Raw genomic sequence first — 15,447 nt, forward strand, 5'->3', positions numbered from 1 at the left:
CAGCGCTAGAAGGTATTAGAAGAACTGACCCTGGGGACAAATACCCTGTCCCATCCTGGTTTGAAAACATAGGGTGCGGGAGTCTAGGAGCCTCTGTGGAGGCCTGAGCAGCCCCTCCTGGATTCCAAGCCAATCCACTCCCCGTTCTGGCCCCAGGAGACAAGATCCCTGGCTCCGCTGTGCTGATCTTCGACGTCCACGTCATTGACTTCCACAACCCTGGGGATCCGGTGGAAATCAAGATTCTGTCCCCGCCCCCGGAGACCTGCAATGAGACGGCCAAACCCGGGGACTTCGTTCGCTACCATTACAACTGCTCCCTGCTGGATGGCACCAAGCTCTTCTCCTCGTGGGTCCGGGGCTGGGCCGGGGCTGGGCAGGTGGGTGGGCCCAGGTGCGGGGAGTCCTCCTGAGAGCCCCCCGACGGGTGCTTCGTCCATAAGTTCCCATCTAGCGAGCGTGGGGGAGCACGAGGAGCTGAGGTTCTTGACTTGCGGGCACAGGGAAGGTGAAGCCAGCGTCTTGGGGAACTGCGGGCTCTGCTTGTGGAGGGGACACCAAAGCAGGGGCAGTGGCACCATGAGGAGGGCGTGCTGTCTCTGAACGGTTGGGCCCGGCCCTCGGCTGCGTGGGGCGGGCCCCAGGAGGAGTGACTGGGAAACTGGGCCTGAGGGGGCGGCGGGGGGGGGGGGACGATGGGATGCCAGCTGGCCTGGGACAAGGATGGGCGCTGACCTGGGAATCTGCTCTCCCCCCACCCCGCCCCCAGCCACGACTATGGCGACCCCCAGGAGGCTACTCTGGGGGCCAACAAGGTGATCGAAGGCCTGGACAAGGGCCTGCAGGGCATGTGCGTGGGAGAGAGGCGGCAGCTCGTGGTGCCCCCGCACCTGGCCCACGGAGAGAGCGGAGGTGAGGGGCCGACTGGCCTGGTGGCTGGCGAGAGGGGTGTGGGAAGCCTTCCCAAGGGTTCTGCAAACATCCCATGTGCCCAACATGGGAAACGGAGGCCTCTGGGCTGGGGAGCACCCAGGGCAGGCTGCGAGTCGTGCCAGACCTGGGCCCGATGGCGAGGCCTTCCTTCTCTTCTCCCTCCCCGCCTGCAGCCCGGGGTGTCCCTGGTAGTGCAGTGCTCCTGTTTGCGGTGGAGCTGGTGTCCCGGGAAGAGGGGCTGCCCACAGGCTACCTGTTTGTGTGGCACGAGGACCCTCCTGCCAACCTGTTTGAAGGCCTGGACCTCAACAAGGATGGCGAGGTCCCCCTGGAGGAGGTGGGTGAGGAGTTGGGTCCTTCTAAGAACCGGTCCCCCACTGTCACCCCCAATAGGAGCCACCATGCGTGGTGGCATCGAGCAACGCAGTCCTTCTGCCGTTCCGTCTGCACCTCTTGCTGCCCCTGTGCTGGGTCCCTGTGCCTTAGGTCCCTTGTCCCTGCCTCTTCCTCATGCAGCCCACTCCCCCCTACCGCTGGCTGGCCGCCGCCTGGGGCCCTTCCCCAGGCCACCCACAGCTGCTCAGGTGAGACCCTCACTCCCCTCTCCCCTTGGCTCTCTTGGCTCCTAGTTCTCCACCTTCATCAAGGCTCAAGTCAGTGAAGGCAAAGGACGCCTCATGCCTGGGCAGGACCCGGAGAAAACCATAGCAGACATGTTCCAGAACCAGGACCGCAACCAGGATGGCAAGATCACTGTGGAGGAGCTCAAGCTGAAGTCAGACGAAGACCAAGAGCGGGTCCACGAGGAGCTCTGAAGGCCAGGGGCCCGGGCCCGAATGCAAAGGCCCACTTCTGGGAGGACAGTGGGCAGTGGGGCTGACCTTCCAAGAGTCACCCTCCCCTGTGCTGGCAGGATGTTGAGAAACATCTAGAACTTGGTCAGAGGAGACAACTCTGGTCATCCCACCAGCCCCCAAGTAAAATCCACAGCACAGACCTCTATTCAGTTTCTCTCTTCTGACCCCAAACCCCTCCTTTACAAGTTTTGGAGTCACAAAGCCAAGCCGGCCATTGGCTGAGCCTCGGGGATGAACGGGGCCATTGCTGGTGCTTCACCCATACCTCCCCTCCACGTCACCAGACACTGAACAAGGCCGAGCTGTCCTCTATTTCCCCAAACTTCCCTTTTGTCCATACTTTTCCTTGTCGTCCCCAGCCACCCCCCGCTCCAGTCCCTATTCCTGTGTCGTGGCAGCTCCCCAGGAGCGTGAACCAAAACTGACTGGACGCCCAGCCTTCCTCTCCGCTCTGGCTGGCTTCTGTCCCGCCCCCCTCCCCTGTGTCCCCACACCTATGCTGTCCACCCCTCACTCCGGCCAGTAGTGGCTAAAGTGACCCTGGGGTGCCGCATTCAGGGCTGGGCTTGGCGTTGCCTTTCATCCCTAAAGAAGGCTGCTTTCTCTAAGGGACAGAGAAGAAGAAGAATGTGAAGGGGGCAGGGGTGAGGATAACTACTTGTGTGGGTCTTGGGGCTATGAAATTCTTGGTTCTGGGCTGAGATAAACTTGGAAGAAGGGCTCGCGGAGGGCGGGGAGGGGGGCAGAGCTCCACACACTCAAAAGGCTAAATTGGTGTCAGATCCCTTTCTCCTTTGTACCAAATAAAAGACTAAACCAAAGGCCTCAGGATGTGCTCTTCTGGGGGCAGGGGGAGGCCCTTAGACCCAAGGACTGGGGAAGAAAGGGAAACAAAGCAGGCGCTCAAGATACTGTGTCCCTCCCTAGGTCTCTGCCTCTGCCCCCTGAAGCCTAATCAGGGCCCTCCCCATGGAAAGGGAGCCCCTATCTGCTGGAGGGAGGGTGGGGAGTGGGCCTCTACAGAGGGGCCTGCGGGGAGGTGTGGAGAGATGATCCCTGTCTCCTAACTATCCCAACTGAATGGAAAGATGAGGTCCCTGACCTCAAACATGACATCAGAAACTCAAGGATTAAATTAAGCTGCACAGGTCGGATTCCTTTCTTCCATGTAGACTTGTTCCAATGCTAGGCCATCCCCACCTCTCCCTGCTCCTGGCTGCCAGCCATTACCTCCTGCCGGGTCCTCCCTCCTGTCTGAAGGAAAGGTAACAGGGCTCCAATCTCCGGGGTCTTGAGGGAGGAGTTGCTTCAGCCAGCACCCGCCCGGCCGGACTCTGGCCAGGACAACAAAGATGACCTAAGCCAGGAGAGGACAGGAGAGCGGGGGAGTCTTGGGAGAGAGACTGATGGTCCTGGACTCCCCGAACTGATCCATCCCCCATGAGCACCTGCTTCTTGCCCAGGATCCCGAGACACAGCTTTTCCCCACGGCCAATCACGGACACTCCTGGCCCCAAAGCATCCCGAAGGCACCTCAGGGTCTGACAGTGTCTGTGGACCGGCCTCAGATGGTCACCACCCGCCCCCCAGAAGCAAACAGCCAGCTCAGGACCAAAGCCCACGAGCAGGGGTGGAGGCGCGAAGCAGAAGAAAGGCGATGGCATCCGTCAGAAACACTGAAATCTGGCACTAGCTCCTAGCTATGGAGTGGGAGCAAGTTTCTGGTCTTTTCCGAGCCACCTATAGATGGGAACTACACCTACCTTCAGGGCCCTAGTGAAGAAGGCACTGCCGTCCCCTTCAGAGCCGCAGGGAAACGCATGTGCCACAGCCGGGCACCCTCTACAGGAGGATGAGGGGAGCGTTTCTCTGAGGACAGGCTACAAAATGCCAGGTGAAACTGGTGGGTTTCCATTTTTTCTTCAAAAGGTGCCCTAGAGAGAATTCAGCTAGTTCTTGACCATCCAAGTCGACAGGGGAGGGAGAAGGAAAGAAACTGAAGGAAGCCCAGTGAGGCAAGACGACAGAGCAGAAATCACTTCCACTTTACTGTGTCACTGAGTGCCTTCTCCCTTCAGGTCCCGGTCTTGACTCCCCTGAAGTCACCCATTTTCGTGGCCCTGGGCCCACATAAGGAAGAGAAGACATGGCAGGAGCCAAGGGCACAAGAGAAAATCTGCAACCAAATGGATCCCTTTGGGGATCCATAAATAGGGAACTCTGCACACAGGGCTGGCCAGACCCAACTGACCCCAACTGAAGTTCAAGTTTAACGGCTACCTCAGCATCAAGTGAAACCATTCCAGGTCAGAAACGCACCTTCCAATCCCGCCTGCCCATCTCGGTCCCCAGACACATTTAGGACATGCTCAGAGGGTCCTGTGAGTGAATTCGGTGTTTTGTTTTGTTTTGTTTTAAGATTTTATTTTCTAAGTAATCTCTACACCCAATGTGGGGCTCGAACTCATAAGCCAGAGATCAAGAATCAAACACCCCACTGACTGAGCCAGCCAGCCCTGCACCCCCCAAATCAGAAGAGCTGTTTTTTCCTTTTTTTATTTTGATCTGTTTAACACATTAGATTTGTTTGAAGACTAGCTTCCCGTGTTTAAAAACTGGGGGTGGGGGAAGAACCCTTGGACTAGTTGGTCCCTAGAGTGCTAACACTCTGTAGGTCCTGTGTTCACCTGGCTGGCCCTCCCATCCGGCAAGGGCCTCCCGCCAGCCTCCGGAGAACACCACAGAAGACGCTGGGAGAGGAGCAGGGAGAGGCTGGGCTCGGCAGGTGCACCCCCTGGGACTCCACGCACACACAGGGAGCAGCAACGCTCCCCACAGGGTGGCCTCCTGGCGAGGCTCCCCCTTCCCCGCAGCCCGCAGCGCCTGGCCCCCTGCCCACGCTCAGGAGCCCTGCGTCTCTCTCCAGTCCCCGCGGGGCAGGATGTGTTGCAGCACCCCGTTGACCACGTCCAGTGTCTCGTCCTTCTCCAGCACAATGTCGTAGGAGTCCATGTAGCGCTCCCGCCGCTCTTCCACCTGCCCAGGGAAGGGGGATAGAGTCCCCAGAACGCCCTGACTTCTGCCTCTGCCTCTCAGGCACCCGGGGCAGGGGGAGGAGAACATTCGAGCTGCAGCTCCCCAAGAGCAGCTCCAGGTTACAGGGACCCGCCCTTTGGATGGCAACAGGCACAGGGTGCCACCATTAACCCTTGGGTCAGTGGCAAAAGGGAAGGACGAGAATTAAAATTGAAAAACCAGATGTCACTTCTAATCCATCTGGACTGAATTTTCACAAGGCTCAAGCATTCTGGAGGTCTTCAGCACCTGCTGGCTGGGGCAGGGCGAGGGACTGGTAGCCTTCTAACTTGACCCCATGCTGTGTCCCTTTATGACTATGGTGTTTTCACCCGTTGGCCTCTGGTCTGTTCTTGTGTTTTCCTTCTCTGAATTGTAAACCCACCTCCTGAATACTGACATCTCCCACTTCAATCATGCCTTACAGGTATGATTGAGGAGGACTGTAATCAGCCCCACCACTTCCTACACTATGTACCATAGGTAGATGAACGTCCTTGCCTCGGTTTCCCCATCTGTAAATCGAGGCATAAGAGGCACCACCTCAAAAGGCTGCTGTAAGGACTAAACGGGTCAATAGGCCTGGCACGTGGTGAGCACCCAGAGGAAGTGTCCCTGAACTCTGCTGTGGTGCCGTGTGCCCAACACAGCCGTCATCACGGTGTCCCTAGGAGAATATAGCTTGTGGCTCACCTCTGTGCCCTGGACACTGACCGCGCCTGGCACATAGTGTTCGATAGGCATTCGTTAACAGGCAGCGAAACAAAAGAGCTCCACTAAGACGGGAAGCCCCGGTCCCACACCTACCTTGTCATTTAAGAAGCCAATCTTGAGAATGTTCTCCACACCAGGAACCCCATCAGCCATAGTGAGGTCCCCCATGGAGTCTCCCAGCAGGAGGATGTTGGTTTTGCCCTGAAGCTGCTGGAAGTACCCAGAGTTCTCACAAACGGAGCTGTTCTTGTTGTATGTGTGTATGAGCTGGCCCTTGAATCCCTGGAGGAAACCCTAAATAATCAAGAGACAGAAGGGCTGCAGGGACCATCCAGAGCCAGTGTCCACTGTCTCTGTCACAGAGGAAAGGGAATCCCGACAGCCAGAGACATGCCAACACCTCCTTGTAGTCTAAACTCGGGGCCGGCCAACTAGGTCCTGTAGCCAAATGTGGCCTATTTTTATAAATTCAGTTTGACCGGAACACAGCCAGCCTCGTCTGTCACATTGTGTTCACGGTTGCTTTTTTTCCACAGCACAGCTGAGTAGTTGTGACCAATCAGAGTCCATCCCACAACGTCTAAAATATCTACTACCTGGCCTTTTACAAAAAAGGCATGTAACCCCTGATTTAAACTCACAAGGACCCTCAGACATCACTGATCAGCTACTCTGGTGGGAGCATGAAGCTGTGACACGAGCACTGCTCAGACCACACGTGTGCTCACCCTCGGCGGCGGGCGCGGCCTCACCCCAGGTGAACGGAGAAGTGGAGCCACTGGTGTGAGGGGAAGAAGTCAGAGTGTGGGTGAGTCGGAGCGGCCCACCTCTGGCTCCAGGAAGACAACTCCAAGTCTAAGCCCTGGAGTACCTAGGATGGCACATGACCTGGGACGGTGACACGGGGCCTGGGTGAACCCTAAATTAGGTACCCCAGGACACTGGGCTGTCAGTCAAACACCAAAGGGCGAGTCCTTCAGAGGTAACAGTCTCTAGCATGCATGAAGAAATAAATAACTGCCCGAGGGCAAGAAGCTAGCACGCTTTCCCTCCCTTTCCTCCCCACGTCAGACTTCAGGGTTTCGGGTGCTACCTGAGGGGCTGGTGGTCCCCACCCCTCATCCACTCCCACCCTAAAGGAGAGCTGGCTCACGTCTTCATCAAAGTCCATGTAGTTTGACACGATGTGGATGTTGGGGTGGAACACTTTCATCTGTCGGATAATCTCCTCCAGGATGTCACCAATGCCCGCGGAAAAGATGAAAAGGGGAATGTTGTTCTGGTAGAGGGTGTTGAAGAACGTCTTGTATCCCTCCCTGAAAAGAGATGGATGGATTCCACAATGGCACTGCCTCTGCTCCTGGTCTTTATTTTCTATTGGGGTGATGTATTTTTAAATTTTTTCTTTTTAAAGATTTATTTGGGGCACCCGGATGGCTCAGTGGGTTAAGTGTCTGCCTTTGGCTCAGGTCATGGTCCCAGGGTCCTGGGATTGAGCCCCACATCGGGCTCCCTGCTCAGTGGGGAGCCTGCTTCTCCCTCTGCCTCTCCCTTTGCCCCTGCTCCCTTTCTCTCCCTCTCCTCTCTCTCTCACATGCTCGCTTTCTTTCAAATAAATAAATAAATAAAATCTTTTTAAAAAATAAGTTTATTGTTTTGTTTATTTATTTGAGAAAGAGAGTGTGTGGGTGGGGAGGGAGGGAGGGGCAGAGGGAGAGAGAGTCTTAAGCAGATTCCCCACTGAGCACAGAGCCTGACATGAGGCTCAACCTCAGGACCCTGAGATCACAACCTGAGCCAAAATCAAGAGTCGGAGGCTTAACCGACTGAGCCACCCAGATGCCCCTAAATTTTTTCTTTTATTTCTTTCCTTTTTTTCTTTTTTTTTTTTAAAGATTTTATTTATTTTTTAGAGAGCGAGCGAGAGAGAAACAGCATGAGAGGGGAGAGGGTCAGAGGGAGAAGCAGGCTCCCTGCTGAGCCGGGAGCCCGAAGTGGGACTCGATCCCAGGACCCTGGGATCATGACCCGAGCCGAAGGCAGACGCTTAACCATCTGAGCCACCCAGGCACCCACCTTTTTTTCTTTTAAGATCTTTTATTTATTTGAGAGAGAGAGCAAGCAGGGGGAGGGACTGAGGGAGAGGGAGAAGCAGCCTCCCCACTCAGGACAGAGCCTGACATGGGGCTCGATCCCAGGACCCTGGGATCATGACCTGAGCCGGAGGCAGATGCTTAATGACTGAGCCACACAGGCGCCCCTAAAAACATTTTAAATTGAGGTATAAAATACATACAATAAATGGTTAACATGCACTAATCTTTTTAAAATTTTTTATTGTTATGTTAATCACCATACATTACATCATTAGTTTTAGATGTAGTGTTCCATGATTCATTGTTTGTGCATAACACCCAGTGCTCCATGCAGAATGTGCCCTCCTCAATACCCACCACCAGGCTAACCCATCCTCCCACCCCCCTCCCCTCTAGAACCCTCAGTTTGTTTTTCAGAGTCCATCGTCTCTCATGGTTCGTCTGCCCCTCCGATTTCCCCCCCTTTATTCTTCCCCTCCTATCTTCTTTTTTTTTTTCTTAACATATATTGCATTGTTTCAGAGGTACAGATCTGTGATTCAACAGTCTTGCACAATTAACATGCACTAATCTTAAATGTTCAATTCCGTTAATATTCACATACGTATACACCCATGTAATTACTAACCAGATCAAGGTTCCCTTCCCAACCAATGCCATCCCCTCCCGTTGTGACTTCATATCACTGCTGATCAGCTTTGCCTACCCTTGAACTTCATACAAATGGGCTATTGTTTGCTTGTTTGTTTCTGCCTTATTTTGGGGGAGCAAAATACAACCAGGTAGCTATCTGGGGCAGCTTCACTGAGGAAACACTCCAACCCCACCCTGGTACTTATTGGGTCTGCACGTGTCTCTACTTTCTTGGCTTTTCATGGCTCTCCCCAGTTAGGACACCCAATCCTTGAGAGCAGGCAACCATGTTGCCTCCTTTCTCTATGTGACCTCATCCCTACTCCAGTAAAGAATATGGCAGCAGAACCCTATGACCCAGCAATTGCACTACTGGGTATTTACCCCAAAGATATAAATGTAGTGATCTGAAGGGGTACCTGCACCCCAATGTTTATAGCAGCAATGTCCACATAGCCAAACTATGGAAAGAGCCCAGATGTCTATGGGTGCCTGGGTGGCTCAGCTGGTTAAGCGACTGCCTTCGGCTCAGGTCATGATTCTGGAGTCTTGGGATCGAGTCCTGCATCGGGCTCCCTGCTCAGCGGGGAGTCTGCTTCTCCCTCTGACCCTCCCCCCTCATGCTCTCTCTCTCATTCTCTCTCAAATAAATAAAATCTTAAAAAAAAAAAAAAAAGAGCCCAGATGTCCATCAACAGATGAATGGATAAAGAAGATGTAGTATATACATACAATGGAATATTACTCAGCCATCAAAAAGAATGAAATCTTGCCATTTGGGATGACGTGGATGGAACTAGAGGGTATTATGCTAAGCGAAATAAGTCAATCAGAGAAAGACAATTATCATATGATCTCACTGATATGCGGAATTTAAGAAACAAGGCAGAGGATCATAGGAGAAGAGAGGAAAAAATAAAACAAGATGAAACCAGAGAGGGAGACAAACCATAAGAGACTCTTAACCTTAGGAAACAAACTGAGGGTTGCTGGAGGGGAGGAGGGTGGGAGGGATGGGGTGGCTGGGTGATGGACGTTGGGGAGGGTATATGTTATAATGAGCACTAGGTATTATATAAGACTGATGAATCACAGACCTATACCCCTGAAACAAATAATACATTATATGTTAATTAAAAAAAGAAGAAGAAGAATATGGCAGCAGAGAGAGCAGCACTGGGAAGGCCACTGATGATCAAGGATCCCAGGCCAGCCAACTCCCATGTCTGGGTTAATCCAGAACACCAGTCATCATGGTGACCCCAAAGTCTTTTTACCACTGGAGAAAATAAGTTAGACGCTGTTTGTTCTGGGAGATGAAGCCTTGGTCATATTCATACTACATCCACTAGCAGCAGACAGCTTTCTAGGAAGCACCCAAGGGTGAGAAATCCTTTAGCTGTACTCAGAGAGGAAAAGCAAGACCTTCTTCACATCAGCCACTTACGGTGCTTTGTCTCTTCTGACTCCCCTAGCAACTAACTCCCCTCCACTCCTTCCCAGCCTCTTTTTGTGAGCAAACCAGTTTCAAATGTTTTCCAGAGCAAGAAGCTTACCTAAGCATTGCATTGGACTCTCTAACCACCTGGGCAATCTGAACCTTCTGAATCTTCTGTTGGCACAGGAGATTGTGTGCTTTGGTCCACCTAGAAACAGACACCCCACAAAAGCCCAAATTCCAATCACTAAGGAGCAAAGTGTCCTTTCCCTTTTTAGGGCCAAGTCCTCTCTGGCAAGATTAATGGAGGCCTCATCCTTTTCCACCAAACCACTTCCTGAAGAACTCTGGCTGTCCTTAAAAGGAAGACGGTGAGAAAGCCATACCCCAGCCACAGGAACAAGAACTGGGTGAGATAACCGCTGAAGTTAGAGCTCTTCTGAATCTCTCCCTCAGTGACCCCATGTTCTGGAGAACTGGGGCTCTGTCCCCTATAGGACATGCTGGTTCCTATAGGAGAGTTAGCTCCCCAAAGCATTTATTCCCCCAAACCAAGGGGCTTCTACCTCCTTCCAAGGATTCTCACTGGGCCCCCACTCCAGCAGCAGCCACAAGTAGCCCCTTTGTGGCTAGACAGTTGGTTCTAATAGGTGGGCCAGGGGAATTCAGTAAGGTAAGGGGGCCTGCCACCTCATTCAAGCTCAGGAAAAAAATACCCGCTCCTGGACCAGTCCATTGTGGGGGCCAGGAGCAGTTCAAAACCACCATCACTTACCATTCCACCATATGAGGTAACTTCTCTCTGATGGTCCGGTGTGGGTCAATCTCAATTGGGTAATAGTGGTGAAGGAGTGCTTTGAGCTGGGACATCCAAATGAAGAGAAAAGCTGTTAGTCCGCGTCAAGTTTTCCCCAGCGAAGTCCCACAGTTTAGCGTGAGAAAATAATCACCTAGAAGATGCAACTCTGTGTTAGGGAGTGACTGACATGCAGAGCTGGTCAGCCCTTCATACGCACCCTTGGAGTGTGAGGTCTAAGAATCAATAAAGATCTTTCGCTATCAGGTCATAAGTTACTAGGCTTTTGTTGTTATTCACTAGTTCAGTCAGCAGGGCTTAACCAGTAAGAAGGGATTAATGCTGTATTTCCCAAAATGGGGTACACTTTTCTCAGGGGTAGGCAAAGTAACTTTAGGGGGCACATGGATAAACACTTTTCATTTTAGTAGCTTTGGATTCATTTTAATGCATATTAAGAAAAAAAAAAAAACTAGGGGCACCTGGGTGGCTCAGTCGTTAAGCATCTGCCTTCGGCTCAGGTCATGATCCCGGGGTCCTGGGATCAAGCCCCGCATCGGGCTCCCTGCTCGGTGGGAAGCCTGCTTCTCCCTCTCCCACTCCCCCTGCTTGTGTTCCCTCTCTCGCTGTGTCTCTCTCTGTCAAATAAATAAATAAAATCTTTTAAAAAAAGAAAAAAAACTAGCACATCAAATTCATGCTTTCACAAAGATTGCTTCTTTTCTAATTGCATTCAGATTTTTTTTTAATGTTTTACTTATTTATTTGACACAGAGAGAGAGAGAAAGAGTACACAAGCAGGGGGAGCGGCAGGCAGAGGGAGAGGGAGAAGCAGACTCCCCGTGGAGCAAGGAGCCTGATGCGGGACTCGATCCCAGCACTCTGGGATCATGACCTGAGCCGAAGGCAGACGCTCAATTGACTGAGCACCCAGGCGCCCCACATTCAGATTTTTAATAGTAACCCAACTTTAAGTAAAATATGTAGTAAAAATCACCCTAATAGATATGGCAAAAATCATGAAAGTGGAAGTTAGAAAAATCATGGAAGTGAGTTTGGGACCCAGCATGTTAGTGGATAATCATCACAACGCCAACACTGAGTAAACCACTTCACAAGCATCCGCATGTACCTCCTCCTGCTAAGATTTCCTTCCACGTCTGGGGAGACCGCTTCAGGGACCATGTGTCACACAGGGCCAGTCAGTAACAGCGCCCAATAAAAATGGGAACTGATTGGGTAAAGAATTTTAACTTTAATATATGCACAGTCTCAGAATATTATGAGATCAAATGTGGAGTCCCTGACCATGGGTCCAAAAGAGAGTCAAAGGCAAAGATCACACTGACAAAGGGAGAAAGCTCCTGAAATGTATTAATGTGTGTTTTGGGGTGGGGGTGTTTCTCAATGTGTGTGTTTTGGGGGGGGTGAGAACATTTTTATAAAAAGTATGAGAGAATTCAACAGAAGAATATACTTTTTTTTTTAAGATTTTATTTATTTGAGAGAGAATGGGAGCGAGAGAGAGAGAGCACATGATAGGGGGGAGGGTCAGAGGGAGAAGCAGACTCCCTGCTGAGCAGGAGCCTGATGCAGAACTCATCCCAGGACTCCAGGATCATGACCTGAGCTGAAGGCAGTCACTTAACTAACTGAGCCACCCAGGCACCTCAAGAATATACTTTTTTAAAAAGAAAAAAGATTTCATGCATAAACTTTGCTGTATTAATTTTTTTGGGGGGGGGGAGCTCATCAACACCCAGAATCTTAGTTTGCCCTAGCTTCATTATCGTAGAGCAGGCACTCAAAGCTGCAGTCTTACACCTGGATGCAGCTTTCTGGAAGCTGGTAAGACAGGTATGTGAGGAACCACTAACAGTGACTTACCAAAGGCAATTAATTAGTCCTGGAGCCAGAACTTACATTAAGCTAAAAGTGCATCTCCAGAGAGACAGGTTTTAGAGATATAAGAGCTATCTATAATTTGTTGCCCATCTTTTTTTTTTTTTTTAAGATTTTATTTATTTATTTGACAGTGAGATAGACAGAGCACAGGTAGGCAGAGTGGCAGGCAGAGGGAGAGGGAGAAGCAGGCTCTCCACTGAGCAGGGAGCCCGATGCGGGACTTGATCCCAGGACCCCGGGATCATGACCTGAGCCGAAGGCAGCCGCTCAACCGACTGAGCCACCCAGGCACCCTAATTTGTTGCCCATCTTAATAACAAGTAACCATGACAGAGTATTGAAAGAGCTGACCAAGATGACAGACTGACAGACCGCGCAGTATGTGATTTAGTGAATTTCATAACGAAGTGAAACTAAATGACACAGTTATTCAGCAGAAAGAGCTCAGCAAACTGCAGAGAAACGTGCAACCAGCAGGGCTCTCCTCTGGCAAAGAGGACAGAACGTGGAGCAAAGTAAAATGAACTCCAAGGCTGCAGGATTTATAATATTTGTATGTATCTCATGGAAATGGGCGTTATCATATATTGACATTAATTCAGAAGTCTTTCTTGATACCTATTACCTTGCCAAAAAATTAGATATTTTTTAAAAGACTTATTTATTCATTTTGGCGGGGGGAGGTGTGCAGGGGGAGGATCAGAGGGAGAGGGAAACAATCTCAAGCAAACTCCCTGATGAGCAAGGAGCCCCTCGCCGGGCTCAATCCCAGATCCCACCACCCTGAGCTAAAACCAAGGGTCAGATGCTCACCCCACTGAGCCACCCAGGTGCACCCCCCCCAAATTATATTATTAAAGAAATAGCATAATGTAATGAAAAGAGTTTGGGACAGAATCGAATCTATGGGAAAACCAAGCTCTCTGTGTCTTGCCTGTATGACCCTTGAAGGAGTTGCTTATCCTCTTCAAGTGGTTCTATCCACCCCTGGGAGTTGCTGGAGGGTTAAAGAGCAAATGTTGAAGTCTCTTGTAAACTCTATAGCTAGCAGTATGCATAACACCCATATTCTAACCACCAATCGTCACATGTCTTGAACAAAAAGGAAACACTGCCCCAGTGTGTGAGACTAGGTCCACCTGAACATAAGAACAACAAATTTTAAAAATACTAATCTTCTGAGGTCTCTATCCTGGAATCTTTGATCCTAACCAATAACTATCTGAAGTAGTCCATAATGGCCATCTCTGAACAAAGAAGGGGAGTAACCCACCTCATTCTGACACTCCTCACTGATGATCTTGCTGTTATCCAGAATGTCTGCAAAAACACAAAACTCCTTTCATTTGCCACTTAGAAGCCACCATCTTGTCAAGCGCAACAAAGCAAAGCTAGTATGTGACTTACTGTAAGAAGAAGGGCATCGTTTTCCATTATATGCAAACCTGCTCAAGGTCATGTCAAAATCAGAAATGACCTAAAAGGCAAAAGAGAGATGCTATCCATACAGGCTCCTTCCGGTGTGGCCCTGCCTGGGGGGAAGATTATGAAAGGCAAACCAGCTCAGTAGCCAGCCAGTGCAGGAGTTAGGAAAGGCAGGCGGGGGGGGGGGGGGGGGGGGGGGGCACGACACGGACGAAGCCTAGGTAGTAGAATCCTAGTTAGTAGTAGCGTGCTAAGCCTGAGGACGCCCAGCCTCTTGCGGGTCGCTGGCAGAGTGGGGACTGAAGAATCAGGACCCCCTTTGACTCTTAGCCTTGCCATCTCATTGCCTTGGGTCCCTTCCAAGGTGACCCATGTCCACATCTGCAACTTCCTGGGGAGCCCGCTGACCGGGCTAGTGTGGAAACAAGGCCCCAGGGCCTGGTGCTTTCTACCTAGTAAGAGGAAGCAGCAGCTGGTCATGACTGACAAATTTGAAATGCAGGTTTTCCGGCAGGTGGGCTCTAACCCAGGGCAATCAGGCGGAGCAACCTGCTTGCCCTCAGGCCGCTGGCCATTTCTAAGGGCTCAGGGCCGGCAGCGTCCGCGGCAGCGCGGGCAGGCCCCTTGGGCGGGTCACCTCCCCAGCCGCCCCACCTCGCCCCGGCCGTACCTGCAAGCGGTCTCCCCCGCCCTTGCGGAGGGCGCCCACGATCTCCTGCACCCGCCCGGGCTGCCGCATCAGGACCGTGGCCTTCATCAGGGTGCTCACCTGTCCCGAGACCCGAGAGAAGCGCTGACCCCGGCGCCGCGCTGGGCTCAGCGGGAGCCCGGGGCCGGCTCCGCAGCCCTGCGAGGCCGGGCCGGGGCGCGCGGGGCGCGCAGGGGGGCGCTCCGGGCCAGCCCGGGGCGCCTACTGGCCGGGGTGGCGCGGCGGGGCCCAGGTGGCCAGCTGGGGGCCTCGGAGCGCCCCGGGGGTCGGGGCCCGCCCCACGTCGGACGCTTCCTCCCGCCTCACCTCCTCCGCCATGGCGCTCGCGGCCGGGACGACGGCGCCGGGACAACGACCTCCCCGCGGCCGCACTGCGCAGGCGTCGCCCGCAGCCAGGGGGCCGGGTGGACCGCGGGCCCGGGGACCGGGCGGCGGGCGGGGCCGGGGACCGGGCGGCGGGCGGGGCCGGGGACCGGGCGGCGCCCGCGCTGGGCAAGACCCCGGTTGCGGGCTCTGTGTTGAGGAGGGTGAGGGTCCCAAGAGTTGGGGTTACCGGGTGCCACCGTCGAGAGCAAAAGCCCTGGCCAGAGGGGTCATTTCCAGACGTAAAGTTAGCATGACAAAAAAAAGCCGCAGGAAGGGAAGGGATATGGAAAACATCCAGAAGGGGCTTAACTGGGCCCACTCCTCATCACAGAAGAAAATGAGCGACTAACACAAGTCCGCAGGGCAGGAAGGCCCTGGACAGCTGGGCCAGCGTGAACTCTAATCGGCTTTCCTTCCTTCTGCCTTCTCTGACTTGGTTTCCTTGAATTCAGTGTCTGGGGAGCCAAGTGCCCAGCAGTGGAAGAAGGTGGATGATGCTA

The 15,447-nt window shown here is 52.7% G+C and overlaps 3 protein-coding genes across 5 annotated transcripts in view; 2 read left to right on the forward strand and 1 right to left on the reverse strand.

Annotated features, from left to right (window-relative positions):
* The window catches only part of FKBP10 (FKBP prolyl isomerase 10), an 8,341-nt gene extending 5,737 nt beyond the window's left edge, over positions 1 to 2,604 (forward strand). Inside the window, exons 7-10 of one of the 2 annotated variants that reach the window (XM_021681715.1) lie at positions 157 to 349; positions 770 to 912; positions 1,107 to 1,270; positions 1,563 to 2,604. In XM_021681715.1, coding sequence (XP_021537390.1) covers positions 157 to 349; positions 770 to 912; positions 1,107 to 1,270; positions 1,563 to 1,748 — 686 coding nt within the window. In that variant the 3' untranslated portion in view covers positions 1,749 to 2,604. The remainder of the gene's footprint in view (positions 1 to 156; positions 350 to 769; positions 913 to 1,106; positions 1,271 to 1,562) is intronic. The other variant, XM_044921712.1, reaches the window with a different exon arrangement.
* LOC110573273 (signal transducer and activator of transcription 5B) overlaps positions 1 to 15,447 on the forward strand; it is an 871,639-nt gene that overhangs the window by 494,628 nt on the left and 361,564 nt on the right. The window lies entirely within an intron of this gene.
* NT5C3B (5'-nucleotidase, cytosolic IIIB) lies at positions 4,331 to 14,943 on the reverse strand. Of its 2 annotated transcripts, XM_021681712.1 has the most exons (9): positions 14,888 to 14,943; positions 14,543 to 14,641; positions 13,855 to 13,924; positions 13,721 to 13,767; positions 10,522 to 10,607; positions 9,865 to 9,954; positions 6,733 to 6,895; positions 5,673 to 5,873; positions 4,331 to 4,826 (listed from the first exon to the last, which is right to left on the reverse strand). In XM_021681712.1, the coding sequence occupies exons 1-9, from the start codon at positions 14,897 to 14,899 to the stop codon at positions 4,692 to 4,694; spliced, it is 903 nt and encodes a 300-aa protein (XP_021537387.1). In that variant the 5' UTR covers positions 14,900 to 14,943; the 3' UTR covers positions 4,331 to 4,691. The 2 variants fall into 2 exon arrangements, with proteins under 2 accessions (XP_021537387.1, XP_021537388.1); XM_021681713.1 differs by lacking the exon at positions 14,543 to 14,641 and having other exon boundaries at positions 14,888 to 14,920.

The sequence above is a fragment of the Neomonachus schauinslandi genome, chromosome 15 (genome assembly GCF_002201575.2).
Source record: "Neomonachus schauinslandi chromosome 15, ASM220157v2, whole genome shotgun sequence".
Taxonomy (NCBI): domain Eukaryota; kingdom Metazoa; phylum Chordata; class Mammalia; order Carnivora; family Phocidae; genus Neomonachus; species Neomonachus schauinslandi.

Excerpts from the sequence above, each read along its gene's own strand:
- NT5C3B (XM_021681712.1), bottom strand. Across the intron at positions 13,925-14,542 it reads GCGGGGGAGACCGCTTGCAG|GTCATTTCTGATTTTGACAT; the intron begins GTACGGCCGGGG and ends TTTGCCTTTTAG. Across the intron at positions 10,608-13,720 it reads GTGAGGAGTGTCAGAATGAG|CTCAAAGCACTCCTTCACCA; the intron begins GTGGGTTACTCC and ends TGGATGTCCCAG.